The following is a 13,760-nucleotide window of genomic DNA, read 5'->3' on the forward strand; positions in this document are numbered from 1 at the left end:
TGCGTTTACACACGAAGCTGAGCAGCGATGCACTTGAAAAACACATTCATATTTAATGCTGGTGTCTTATAAAACATGCAACACGCGCATGAAATATCAATAAAAACCATCAATATGACCGGAAATAACAGAAGTTAGCGCGGTAGAATGACGCCTGGTCGGGTTTAAACTGAATCGGGCTGCGCATGTGTTAATAGTTGGACCCAGACTTGTTACCTGAGCGACGTGTTTCTCCAGCACCTTGGCAGCTTTCTTGTATCCGTTCACCTTCAGGTGCTGGAAGATCAAGAGCAGCAGAGCGGCGTCCTCCTCCGAAGCCATGCTGTCCGTCTGGACCGACACACGAGGCTGGGAACCGGGACGGAGAAGCTGGAATATTATTGACTTATTAACAGCTCAGTTGATGCACGTTATGCAGCGTGCAGCCATGGGAGCCTGTGACGACGCCCCCCTCGAAAAGCAGCATGGGAAATGGAGGTTTTTCTCTTTTTTTATTTCTTAAAGGGCAGCAAAAGCATCTTTTGAGATTAGAAGCATTATTTACAAGAAGTGAAATGAATAAATGACTCGGAATATAACTAGGCCTGGAATAATAAATACTACGGTTACAACATGACATTTTCTTATAGTAAGGCTGGTATTAAAAATGATTAAAACTATTGGAAAACACGTTGAAATCAGTTTCTCCTGAATGAAAGCTAAACCCTCTTTAAATGACTCTAGTTTATTGGTATCCTCTCATCCATCTTGTTTCTCAGTTTTATGGTTTAATAAAAGGCTCTTGGCCTTTGCTAATGAAGCAAAACTCCATTTTTAAATTTGATTTAAATGTAAAAAAGCAAAGTCAGCATCAGTCAGCGGTCAATTAATGGACTTTGGAAACAGTTAATATGATTTTTGGGATTAATAACCCAGTAGCAGTGCGAACCCTGTCGTAGTTTACACACTGGGCAGACACAGTCTAGTTTCTGTTGCTCTATTACTTATTACATTATCGTATTCGCATAATAAGCACATGTGGCTAAAGCATGCTAACCTGAAAACAAAAAAGTTTGCATACTGTCAACATTCACATTGTTTATGAAATTACAATTATATTAAATATTATTACAATTAATTAAAGTTCATTAAATGGCTAAAAGTGTTTGCTATAGTTTGCTGTTGGTCCAAACTGGTAAACAGGTTTTAAGATCTTCCACTAGACTTTATAGTAGAGGAACACAGACTGTACCATGTTGAGTGAGAGTGCAGGGGTGGAGGTTCATTGTTTCAGGGAATAGCCTCCTAATTATTACCTGTTAAGTAACATTTTTAACATACTAGCTCATACTTTGACTTAGCAGCTCATAATTCAGACCCAGTGTTTTATGGTTTTAAATCTGTTGTAACTTTTCATCCTTCCATAAGTCTCCATGGATAAATGTATTTAACTCCCATGATGATAACCATGAACTATTAAGCTTTGGCATTAAGGATATTTAAGGTCTAAAATAGTGTGTTTTAATAAAACAAACCGGAAATAAATTGGTTAAATTAATACAAAATTAGAAGAAATAGTCAGACACTTAAATGGTATCATATAAACACCTTACACCAGAACTAATGCATAATTTCAATTTAAATCAATTTAATGAACAGGATTTATGTTCATAACTTTCTCAATAAAAGCATTTATATATATATACGTATATATATATATACGTATATATATATACGTATATACGTATATATATATATACGTATATATATATATATATATATATATATATATATATATATATATATATATATATATATATATATATATATATATATAATTAAGTTAATTGATGTTTATACCCCAGGAACAGTTTTTATCTCCAAGAAGGGTTGCACATAAATGAGTGTCTTGGTGTTTTTGGTAAATAACAATAAACACCGTGCACAACTTTATATTTCACGTGTCTCACATATATTTTTTTTATTAATTCAAACATTTCGATGTTAACATGCTCTGAATGTTTAGAGTTTGTTGATTATGTTTGTGATATTCTTGATGCTGAAGAATACACTTCTCATAAAGGGAATTACTAGAGCTTTTATTTCTTGATTAATATGACGTATTTCCGGTCTCCCCCTGGTTCGTCTCCGGTGACTTGACGCAGGTTGTTTTTTTTGCATCTGTACAGTTCGTTGCGTAAAGAGAGAAATTCCTGGTTTTCTCCGGAGTGCCAGCTGGCTCTTAAACAGACCGCAGTCAGTCACCGTCCGGCTGATGTTCTGTCCGGGAACACACCGCCTCATGGAGGGGAAGTCTGTTACGATGACAATCATCAATACATACAATAAGAATCGTATTAAAGTAGCGTACAGCCGTTTAAAGGAATGGTGTTACAGGATTATTAGTTTTTCTCTCTGTCAAGTTACACAAATAAAATGAAGACTAGCGGATGTTAAGCATTTTAACCTTAAAAATAAAGGCGTGATAGAAAAAGTTGTTGGAAAATGAAGTCCAGTTTTGAATACAGAAAATTTACAATTTTGTATCAATGGACGAGACCAATTTTTTACATTACTATCATAAAGGAGCTAAATAAAAAACTAATTTAGCTAGATTATGTTTTTCTTATAATCTAGCAAAGCCTCAAATAATTAAAACATATAAGAGAGAAGTAGCTAACCTAGAAACAACTAAATCTGTCCACACTATGGTGTCCAGTTAACTAATGTAACGCTGGCTCAGTTTCACACCAGCATTTTAATGTGTCTTTGAAGCTGTTCAACCGTTAGCCCACTAGCTGTTGGCCCCTAGCCGTTAGCCCTCTAGCCATTAGCCCACTAGCCGCTAGCCCACTAGCCGTTGGCCCCCTAGCTGTTAGCCCACTAGCTGCTAGCCCACTAGCCGCTAGTCCACTAGCCGTTAGCCCACTAGCCGTTAACCCCCTAGCTGTTAGCCTCTTCGACCGTTAGTCCCCTAGCCAACAATGTTATCATCACTAGCTGTAATTTAGCCAATAGCTAGACACAGCCACCAATATATGCTTCTCATCATGTACTCGTAATTATAATTTTTAAATTTGAGATTCAACCACATATGACTAATTTCCATCATCATCCATGAAAAAGTCTGAAATATGAAAAAATGCCAAATGTGGGAGAGCACCAAAAAGTGGGGGTAAATTAGCCTGTGCGGAAGCTAGGTAACTTAGCTATGCTAGTTAGCTAACTAGCAATAATATGCTATTGGAAAGTTGGGGGCGGTTCATTTTATTTCTTCACATATTTGCGGAAAGCAAACATTAATGCGTTACTTTCGAATTATAAATAAACAATGATTAAAGGTTGGCTGACGGTAGTTAACGGTCAAAGTTGGGAAGCTGCATAGGTCACTAGCTTATAACGTTAATTGTGAATGATTTTTTTTATTCATATATTTTCAGTGGGAGGGAACTATCATTTACAACCAAATTATTTATAATAAAAACTGCCTTGTCGCCGCTTTGCGTTTTATTTTGGCAGGTCAGACCGGAAGCGTCGGCGCTGCTGCTGCGTCGTCTTGACTTTGTTCGTATTTCATTGGGAGTGTGTGGACGCTCCGACTGGAAGGAAGGAAGGTTTCGTGGAAACTTGAGGATATGCGGCGTCTTCTGCAAACTTTAAACTCCCAAACCAAACTTTGTGCGAGCTGAAGAAGGACCCGGAGTGTGAAGAATGGACTGAAGAGTACAGCGGAGAGGAAGAGGAGGAGAGGAGGAGGAGGAGGAGGGAGAGCCGTTCATTCCCATTGATCCAATATCGAGGTATTGATTTTATTTGAAGGCCCGGCTTTCTGACCTGTGATGTCACACACAAAATCTAAATGAAAAAAAAACAGATATTGACAATTATTGTAATTCTAAATAAGGTTAATATGAAACTATACAGGCTGCAGGTTTCAGCAAAAACTAATTTAATGCATGACCAGACTTGCACAGTCTGAACTTGTCACAGGAAAAAAGTTTGTATGTGTGTGTGTGTGTGTGTGTGTGTGTGTGTGTGTGTGTGTGTGTGTGTGTGTGTGTGTGTGTGCCATGGTAAACCAGTTCAGGCCCCAGTAAAGGAGTAATGGTTGGACTGAGACAGCATGCTTCTTAGTGCACGTCTTGCAGATGAAATCAACATTTCATGCTTTGGTAGTTTGTAAACATGCCATAGATGATACAGATGTGTATACAGATGTGTATACAATCTGCTTCCCCACCCCCCCTCTTCCTTCCTTCCTGCATGTTAAACTGAGAAAATGAAGGTTTAAGGGCTGTAAAAAAAAACAAAAAAACCTGTAAAATCAACCCACCTAACATCCTCTGAGATGACTAAAGCTGTGTGTGTTTATTAAAGCGTGGATGAACAACTGTTTCTTCTTCCAAAGAAGCGACATCGACGTCTGGCAGCATTCCTCCATGTAGCGCTCACTGACGGTGAATCAGCCTCCTTAATAAATCACACACCACCTCTACCACCGTCACTACTCCTGTTTATTGGGAACGTGGATTCATCGTCTGTGTCCTAAAACAGGCAGAGGGTCCCACTGTGACTGAGACGCTTTAAAGTCTACTAGGAGATTTACTTTGATATCATATATATATATATATATATATATATACATATATATAAGAGGAGCGATAAAATACAGCAGGAAATGACCAAAGTATAGTGAGAGTCACATTCAAACGGCTCAGTTTCTGCTCCCTCAGGCACCCCTAATATATTCATCATTCTTTTATTGGTGTTATTCGGCTGCAGAGTTAAAAACAAGAAGACCTCCTCAGAGGTTTGGAGCTCCCTCTCCTCCAGATGGATGTGTTTCAGATCAAAGTTACAGCCGATGTTGGCGAGTCCATCTCAAATGTGGTTTCATGATCTTCAAGTTAGTCCGCAAGATGATGTCATACGCGTGTGTGATTTTGTGCCGACTGTAACATTTTTAAAGCTCTCCTTCGCTGGTGTTTTTGTTGGTAGAGGTTCTCTCTCTATTGTCGCGTTGTCATCGTTTTTTGTTCCCTGCAGTAAAGATGCAGACTGTGGCTCTCACCGTGCTGAGTGTTCTCCTCAGCCTGGACTGTCTGTCTGCTCACCGGGCCGACCAGAACCAGACCCAGACCCAGAACCAGAATCAGAACCAGAGCCAGAGCCAGAGCCAGAACCAGAGCGACAGAAACACTCATAGTGACGAGTCGGAGCCGAAGAAGAAGAAGAACCAGCCGCACATCATCTTCATCCTCACGGATGACCAGGTCTGTGTGTGTGTGTGTGTGTGTGTGTGTGTGTGTGTGTGTGTGTGTGTGAGTGTGTGTGTGTGTGTGTGTGTGTGTGTGTGCGTGTGAGTGTGTGTGTGTGTGTGTGTGTGTGTGTCTGTGTGTGTGAATGTGTGTGTGTGAGTGTGTGTGAATGTGTGTGTGAATGTGTGTGTGTGAGTGTGTGTGTGAATGTGTGTGAATGTGTGTGTGAATGTGTGTGAGAGAGTGTGTGTGTCTGTGTGTGTGTGTGTGTGTGTGAGTGTGTCTGTGTGTGTGTGAGTGTGTGTGAATGTGTGTGTGAATGTGTGTGAGAGAGTGTGTGTGTCTGTGTGTGTGTGTGTGTGTGTGTGTGTGTGTGTGTGTGTGTGTGAGAGTCTGTGTGTGAATGTGGGTGTGTGTGTGTGTGTGTGTGTGTGAGAGTCTGTGTGTGTGAATGTGTGTGTGCGTGAACAACAACAGAATAATAACAGAACAATAACATCTGTATCATGCGTAATATTACTGTTTTTTCAACATTGCGCAATATTACTTTCAATATCATGCATACAATTACTTATCTATTTTAGCAGATTTTTTACTATATTTATCTTATTCTTACTGCTATTATATATATATATATATATATATATATATATATATATATATATATATATATATATATATTCAGTGAAACAAAAAGACGAGTATCACGTAGAAAAAGCATTTAAAGCGTCTGTGTTGAACTTGATTTATTCCCTCCGATGGGTGAGCCGAATGTTCCGTAAACCCTCCGTGACCCAAAGCATTCAACCGTCACTCTGCCGTGACTCTGTCCTGACTCTGTCGTCACTCTGCCGTGAATCTGTCCTGACTCTGTCCTGACTCTGTCGTGACTCTGCCGTGACTCTGTCCTGACTCTGTCGTGACTCTGTCGTGACTCTGCCGTGACTCTGTCCTGACTCTGTCCTGACTCTGTCTTCACTCTGTCCTGACTCTGTCCTGACTCTGTCCTGACTCTGTCGTGACTCTGTCGTGACTCTGTCGTCACTCTGTCGTCACTCTGTCGTGACTCTGTCGTGACTCTGTCCTGACTCTGTCGTGACTCTGCCGTGACTCTGCCGTGACTCTGTCCTGACTCTGTCCTGACTCTGTCTTCACTCTGTCGTGACTCTGTCTTCACTCTGTCTTCACTCTGTCGTGACTCTGTCGTGACTCTGTCGTGACTCTGTCTTCACTCTGTCTTCACTCTGTCGTCACTCTGTCGTGACTCTGTCGTGACTCTCAGGGCTTCAACGACGTCGGCTACCACAACCCGACCATCAAGACTCCCACCCTGGACAAGCTGGCGGCGGAGGGCGTGACGCTGGAGAACTACTACGTTCAGCCCATCTGCACGCCGTCACGCAGCCAGCTCATCACCGGCAGGTACGGGCGGCAGTGAGGATGAACTGGTCTCTGGTTCCGCAGCAGAGACCGTGTGTGTGTGTGTGTGTGTGTGTGTGTGTGTGTGTGTGTGTGAGCAGTTGATCTGGTAGAAAGCACAACAAGTGTGTGTTTGTGTCTTTTTCTTCCAGATATCAGATCCACACAGGACTTCAGCACTCCATCATCAGACCCAGCCAGCCGAGCTGTCTGCCGTCACACATGGACACGCTGCCCGAGAGGCTCCGCGAGGCCGGCTACGCCACCCACATGGTCGGCAAGTGGCACCTGGGCTTCTACAGGTGAGGTGGACCCTAACCTTGACCTAAACCCTGACCTAAACCCTGACCTAAACCCTCCAGCGAGGAGAGGTTACTTTCAGTTCTAAATCAACTAATCGTTCATATTGAGATTAGTTTTTGATCACTGTGGAGAAGCGTTTTGTTTGTACTGCGGTCACATTCCTGACATTGATACACAAAGAAACGTAGGAAAAAAAGAAGAAGATCAGCAGGCTAACAAACATGGATGTAAACACTTTTTAAAATAATCTGCTTTGCAAACGTTTTAAAATGTGTTTAAGCTGCTTTTGTAGAGCAGAAATCTGACGCTCAGTTTACTTTGTCTTTCCTCCAGGAAGGCGTGTCTGCCCACCAGAAAGGGTTTTGACACTTTCTTTGGTTCTTTAACAGGAAGTGTGGATTACTACAAGTAAAAGTGCATCATTATTAACTTTTTTAAATGTAATTTAATTTAATTTAAATGTAATTTAATTTTGTTATATTTTATTGTATTTTATTAAATTGTATTAAATTGTATTAAATTAAATTGAATTAAATTAAATTGAATTACATTTTATTAAATAAAATTGTATTAAATTGTATTAAATTAAATTGTATTACATTTTATTATTATTATAATTTATTTCTTTATTCATTTTTTTGTTCATTTTTTAATTATTTTTTTTATTCATTTTTTGTAAATGTTTTTATTACTGAATCAACCAGCTCTGATATCTTGTTGTCTGTGGTCTTTCCTCTCTCCGGGTCTATCACTCACAGCTACGGGTCCTGTGACGGCCCGGGGTTGTGTGGGTACGACCTGCATGAGGACGAGGGCGTGGCCTGGGGCCAGGAAGGAAAGTACTCCACCACGCTCTTCACCCAGAGGGCTCGAAAGATCCTGGAGAGTCACGACCCCACGGACAGGCCGCTCTTCCTGCTGCTCTCCCTCCAGGTATCAGATCAGACAGAAACGTCAATAAAAGACACATCTATGAGAAACTTCTCTGGAAGTTTAAGCCTCTCGAAATGAAAAAAGAACAGAGAGAGAGAGACACAGAGAGAGAGAGAGAGAGAGAGAGAGAGAGAGAGAGAGAGAGAGAGAGAGAGAGAGAGAGAGAGAGAGAGAGAGAGAGAGAGAGAGAGAGCTGTAGGTCACACACAGCCTGACATGTGTTTCGATGCTGCGTTAGTTTATGTCTGCTTGTGGGGAGTCAGAGATGTTGGAATAACACCGAGGCCACATTAAAGTCTGTGCGCATCAGAAACCTACTTGCAGACTGTTTGGTCAACATTTCATTACTCAGAGGTTCAGAAGTGTTTGAACTCATAAGAGGATATTTGTTTTCTGTTGATTTTCGTGGGCAGCCATGTTCTTTTGATGGGGTTTGAGTAAATCTAGCTGACAAGGAACGGAAAAACAACGAGCTGTTTTATTCCAAATGTTCCCTGGTAGGGAGCAGTGAGTTTCCTACTGAAGCACCATGAGTAAGGGCTGAGGGGCATTCTGGGAAATGTAGGAAAAGACTCACTGAAGTAGAAGATGAGCGGTTGAAGAAAGCAGGTTAGCCGAACACAATTACAGAGTTTTATCCCAACACAAACTATTTTACAGTTTATAGTAAAGTAAAAATAAATGCCTTTCCCTTTAAATTATAAATAGCTGATCTTATAATATTAATAGTTTTAACAAGAAGTTAATCATATTAAACGAGGAGATGTTGCTTTTTTTCAGCACTTTGTGTATTTTACTTTGAAAAGCACCCTTTTTTACTTTAAAATGATCAGTTTTAGTTTTTCAACTTTCTCCCAAACAGTACACATGTCATATTTAAAAGATTTATCCTCAAACATTTGGTTATTTCACTAATTTAAATCATGATAACTCCATTATATTATTGTTGATACAATAATTACTACTCCGGGTTTAGTTTTGGTTTGTTTTACGTATGCGTTATGTTGAGTTCTGCACCACTAACTAACAATAACCAGGTAAAAATAAACAGAAATAGATAGACTGTTCATGTTGTACCTGCAGGCGGTTCACACTCCTCTGCAGCTTCCCAAGTCCTACATCTACCCGTACTGGGACATGGCTAACGTCGCCAGGAGGAAGTTTGCCGCCATGGTGTCCACGGTGGACGAGGCGGTCCGAAACATCACCTACGCTCTGAGGAAGCACGGGTTCTACCGGAACAGCGTCATCATCTACTCCACCGACAACGGAGCCCAGCCGTTCACGGGAGGCAGCAACTGGCCGCTACGAGGCCGAAAGGTACAAATAGCTTCTCGTATCTATGAGTGTTTGGCTTATTAACGAGCGTACGTTACCACATGTGACCTGAAAGAGATTACATGTCTGACAGTTACAGCTACAATGAGTTGTATACATTTTTCTTTTAGTAGTATTTGGAACATTTCAAAAACTAACAGCTAACAAGCTGTTGAAATGTTACAAATAAGCTATTTGTGGTGTTTCCTGTGTCTTTTTTTAGGGTACGTACTGGGAGGGCGGCGTCCGTGGAGTGGCGTTCGTTCACAGCCCCCTGTTGAGACGCCGGAGACGGGTCTCCAAAGCCCTGCTGCACATCACCGACTGGTTCCCCACACTGGTGGGTCTGGCCGGGGGAAACACCAGCGAGGTCAGTGGGACCCAGAACTAGAATGTGCTTTTTGTGCTTTTTGTGTTTCGTGTAAGTTGCAGTTGGATCAGCGCGTGTTTTCTCCCCCCGACTTCACGTTCGCGCATGAGTGTCTTTGTCGCCGCGGGTCAGAGCTCCGTCTGCATTACGTCGTCCTCATTTTGGCCTCAGGCTGAACTCACGCTTCTGTAAAGCGGTCTTTATTTCCTCTCTGGTAGATAAGAGAGCTCTTGACCTCTTATGATAAGTGGACTGTTTCTAATAGTTTAAGTGTAGAAATAAATTACTTTTATTGCTAAGTCTGCGTTCTGAGCTCCCAGAGAGGTTTGTTGGCAGCGCGTGCAAGTGGGTTTCCACTGCCAAAGCAGATAACTAAGGAGATTTTGGCTACTATTTTGGCCTCTTTTGGAGATTTGCTGTTACTCATTGCTGCGTGTCGTTGCTCGACATGCTGTGTGAATGCTTCTCTGTGATGCGAGCGTGTTTGCTTCCCTCTCAGAGCCACGGTCTGGATGGTTTTGACGTCTGGCCGGCCATCAGCGAGGGGAGGGAGTCGCCTCGTCAGGAGATCCTTCACAACATCGACCCTCTGCACAAACCCGCCTCTCAATCCACCGACTGGGACGCCAGCACACACGCAGCCTCAGGTAACGACCACAGTAAAGCGTCAAAGTGGACGGTTAACCATTGAGCTGCAACAAACGGTTATTTTCTAGATACATTTATTTATCGTTTGGTTTGTCAAATGTCCAAAAGAAACCATTTTATCTGCTGGGGAATCTTATACAGTATCAACGACGCTAACGGCAAAAAGTTTAAAGGAGTGTTAAACTTGTGTGTTTTCTTGAAAAGGCCCAAAGAAGCCAAAGAAGAAGAAGATCCAGAAGAAGAAGATCCAGAGGCAGAAACCAAAGCAGAAGTCAGCGTTCCGGTTGAAAACCACCAAGAAAACTCGGACGTTTTCCCATCATGCAGCTAAGCCTGAAACCAAACCTAAACCCAAGCTTAAGCCCCTTCCAAAATCAAAACCCAAACCCAGGACCAAAGTGCACCCTCAGAACTTGTCACATCACAGTCCACGTCCTAAGTCCTACTCCAGCGGCTCTCCGCCAGTGCCAGGAACGTCTCGCCCGAGATCTCAGATCCAATCACGTCTAAGGTCAAAATCCAGGCGGAACATATCCCAGAACCGGAACCCGTCACGGTCAAGACCGCCTCAACCCAAATCCCAAACACAGCTCAAATTACATCTAAGGTACCAGAACGTGTCCCGGCCGACGTCCCATCCGTTCGTGCGGCCGTCCGAGCCCCCGTGGGACGCTTCGGTCCAGGCTGCCATCAGAGTGGGAGACTGGAAGCTGCTAACAGGAGACCCGGGTCACGGAGACTGGGTCCCCCCGCAGGTACCGCAGCACATTTAGACCCCTACCTTTAAGCTCTCCCGTTTCAAACCGATCGAGACTAATTGCACATTTTGACCCCTTCAGGTGCTGCCCACTCTCCCCGGTCGCTGGTGGAACCTCGAGCGGACCTTCTCGCTGTTCCCCAAATCCTCCGCCCTGAAGAACGTCTGGTTGTTCAACATCACGGCCGACCCGTGCGAGCGCCAGGACCTGGCGGACCAGAGGCCAGACGTGGTCCAGCGGCTGATGGCCCGACTCGCCTACTACAACCAGACGGCCGTGCCGGTTTATTTCCCGCCCGACGACCCTCTGGCCGACCCCAGCCTGCACCGCGGGGCCTGGGTGCCCTGGGTGGAGGAAGAGGAGGACGAGGAGGGAAAATACCACGGAGTGTACAAGAAAGGCAGGAACAACAAGAAGAAGAGGAAGAAGCCGCGATGCCCGCTGTGCAAGCTGAAGTCCTTCTTCCTGAAGCTGAACACCGGGATGATGTAAAATCGGATCTGAGAGGTCGACTTGAAACGATCGTGTCACTTTGACGTGTTCGTACGTCGTTACGTCTTCACTTTACTAGAAACCAGTGAAAAGAAGAAGAGTTTCATTCCTCTACATTCAATAGAAGTGAAGCTCTTTCTGAAACATGTCCTCTCACTGGCTTCACTTTTCTGTTTGTGCCTCGAAAAATCAAGTGAAAACGGTTCTGAGATCAGAGACGTGAGGCGAGGGTCGGTAAGAACCTCACATCTGAGACTCTTTGGTTGACGATTAAAGGGTCGGCTCACTCCAATCACTAGATATGTTCTGAATGATTCCTCGTGATATCTGGTTTTACTCGCCAGGTCCGGTTAAGTTAGTCAAAAATGCCCATTGTCAATTTCTACTTGCCTCTATACAAATAGTTTTATTCATAAGCGATTACCAAATAACAAAAAAGACAAAAAAAAAAGTTAATTGTCAAGTTTTTTGGCACAATATGGAGTTGGGAGTTTTCGCCCAGATCCTCAAATGCCAATAAAATAATAGACACGATCACTGCAGCTCGTAAACTTTGTCGTTAATAATAATACATTGCTACTCTGCGTGTGAAAAACAGCTGATCAGAGCAGTAAAAAAACAACAACATAACAGTGTATAAGTATCATGTACTTGATGTGGTTGTACTTGCGTGGGGCTAGTTGGGGCAACTTGTTGGTGGTTTTTGGTGTTGAGATGGCTGCAGAAGTAACCAGATACGAGAGATACTAACTAAGTAAGATGTTTGTTTTCTTTTATTTGTGTGAACTGGCCCTTTAAATTCCATCCTATCCTGATTGAGGTGGTTTTCTTTACTGTGGCTTTTCGCCTGTTTTATTTTGTGAATTTATAGTTTGCGTGTCCACTGTTTCCTCGTTACTTCTTCTTCTTCTTCTTCTTTTTAAATTGTCGTCGATCACAAAAACCGACAGAGTTCTTGACTCGAGAGCCGCCGCCGTGTGGCAGTAAGGTGTATTTTTTTACTGTAAACGTTTTATGTTTCTTTAAGAGAGACAGATCGAACTTAAACATCCCAGATTTAGGTTCCGAACTATTTACATTTCACAGTGAAACCGCGTGAGTGTGACGATCGTTTCTATAATCCCGTCTTTTGTTTGTGGTTTCTGTCGTACGCAACATAATAGAACAAGGTTTTTTTTTATATTTTCACATTTTTAGTGGCACGTCGCAGCAAATACAGATGTGTTTTTTTTTTTTATATTTGTTGTTTTCTTTGTGTCATTGTGTCTGAAACAGGCCTCTGGATTGTGAGGCTGTTTGAATGTATAGCCGATGGCGAGACTATGAATTTACGGAATGTGTTTAATTCACTACGTTCTACTGTGAGCTTGTTCTTTCACAACTGATTCAGCCCCACATCGGCCCAACTAAAGACCATTTTAAAGCTTTTATTTTGAATTTTTTATTAGATTAAGCCAAATATAAAGACAATATTTCTATCGCTCTGGATTCATTGTTCCCACCGATTTCTGTGTGATGATCTCTTCTTCTAATGAAAACAAGATGAACATTAAGTCGCCATCACTTGTCCTAATATCTCGTGCATTCAGAGAACAGACAGGAGGAAGTCAAGCGTGTGCTCTACCAGCATTAGAAACCTCTTTGAAGTAAGAGGTTGGTTTCCTTCCCTCGAGCGAGACACCTAACCTCTAAATATTTCCGTGTATTTGCACAATATCTAACAAACCGCGACTGTGGAGCAGCAGAGAGCTCCTGAGCAACACTTTGAAGGGACGCTTGATGTCTCCACCTTGAGTAAATAAAGGTTAAATAAAATGTGACTCTGTGTGCTTTCATGTGTTCCAGAGACAGAAAACCATTCATCACAGACATATATACGTGTTTCAGTCAAATGTTTTAATGTGTCTTTTTGGGTCAAGTCACAAGGCTTCCTTCACGTCTCTTTATCTTCAGACCTTTAATAAGTCTTCTCAGTGCACAGACCTCATACATGAATAGGAACATATGGCTGTGCAATGCCTGCCTGTTACTGCGTAATTCATTCTTTTAATGCTTTGGGATTTTAACAGATAACGCAACAATAAGTTAAAAGTCTCAAGTCTCCATTTAGTGACTCAGCTGTGATCCAAACTACGAGGATCGTTATTATAAAAAGATATTTAATCTTAATTGTTCATGATAAATGTTTAATAGAAGATGGAAGATAATTGGTTTGTTAGAAACGCAATGCACGCACCAGGTTTAACCACCAGGTGGTGCCAGATATCAACAAGCCCTGCAGAC

At 42.3% G+C, this 13,760-nt stretch overlaps 2 protein-coding genes across 7 annotated transcripts in view; one reads left to right on the forward strand and one right to left on the reverse strand.

The window, feature by feature from the left end:
* Window positions 1-420, reverse strand: part of LOC137890626 (uncharacterized protein DDB_G0286299-like) — a 20,108-nt gene extending 19,688 nt beyond the window's left edge. For all 6 annotated transcript variants that reach the window (XM_068734791.1, XM_068734788.1, XM_068734787.1 and 3 more), the window contains exon 1: window positions 217-420. In XM_068734791.1, the coding sequence (XP_068590892.1) occupies window positions 217-321 (105 nt within the window). In that variant the 5' untranslated portion in view covers window positions 322-420. The remainder of the gene's footprint in view (window positions 1-216) is intronic.
* Window positions 383-13,287, forward strand: LOC137890625 (arylsulfatase I-like). Its single transcript, XM_068734785.1, has 12 exons — window positions 383-477; window positions 3,499-3,779; window positions 5,026-5,252; window positions 6,520-6,659; window positions 6,809-6,958; window positions 7,293-7,367; window positions 7,718-7,892; window positions 8,976-9,212; window positions 9,433-9,579; window positions 10,079-10,226; window positions 10,432-10,982; window positions 11,067-13,287. Exons 3-12 carry the CDS (start codon window positions 5,031-5,033, stop codon window positions 11,475-11,477), a joined length of 2,256 nt encoding a protein of 751 aa, XP_068590886.1. The 5' UTR covers window positions 383-477; window positions 3,499-3,779; window positions 5,026-5,030; the 3' UTR covers window positions 11,478-13,287.
* Window positions 13,288-13,760: the final 473 nt, after the last annotated feature.

Source organism: Cebidichthys violaceus, unplaced genomic scaffold (genome assembly GCF_023349555.1).
Source record: "Cebidichthys violaceus isolate CVI_PGR_0920_01 unplaced genomic scaffold, fCebVio1.0.p SCAF_67, whole genome shotgun sequence".
Taxonomy (NCBI): domain Eukaryota; kingdom Metazoa; phylum Chordata; class Actinopteri; order Perciformes; family Stichaeidae; genus Cebidichthys; species Cebidichthys violaceus.

What these genes read in the sequence shown, in the direction of transcription:
- LOC137890625 (XM_068734785.1), top strand. Translation starts at nt 5,031, where the DNA reads ATGCAGACTGTGGCTCTCACCGTGCTGAGTGTTCTCCTCAGCCTGGAC. An exon ending in TCCTGCTGCTCTCCCTCCAG is followed by an intron (nt 7,893 to 8,975) that starts GTATCAGATCAG and finishes TTGTACCTGCAG; the next exon opens with GCGGTTCACACTCCTCTGCA. An exon ending in GAGACTGGGTCCCCCCGCAG is followed by an intron (nt 10,983 to 11,066) that starts GTACCGCAGCAC and finishes TGACCCCTTCAG; the next exon opens with GTGCTGCCCACTCTCCCCGG.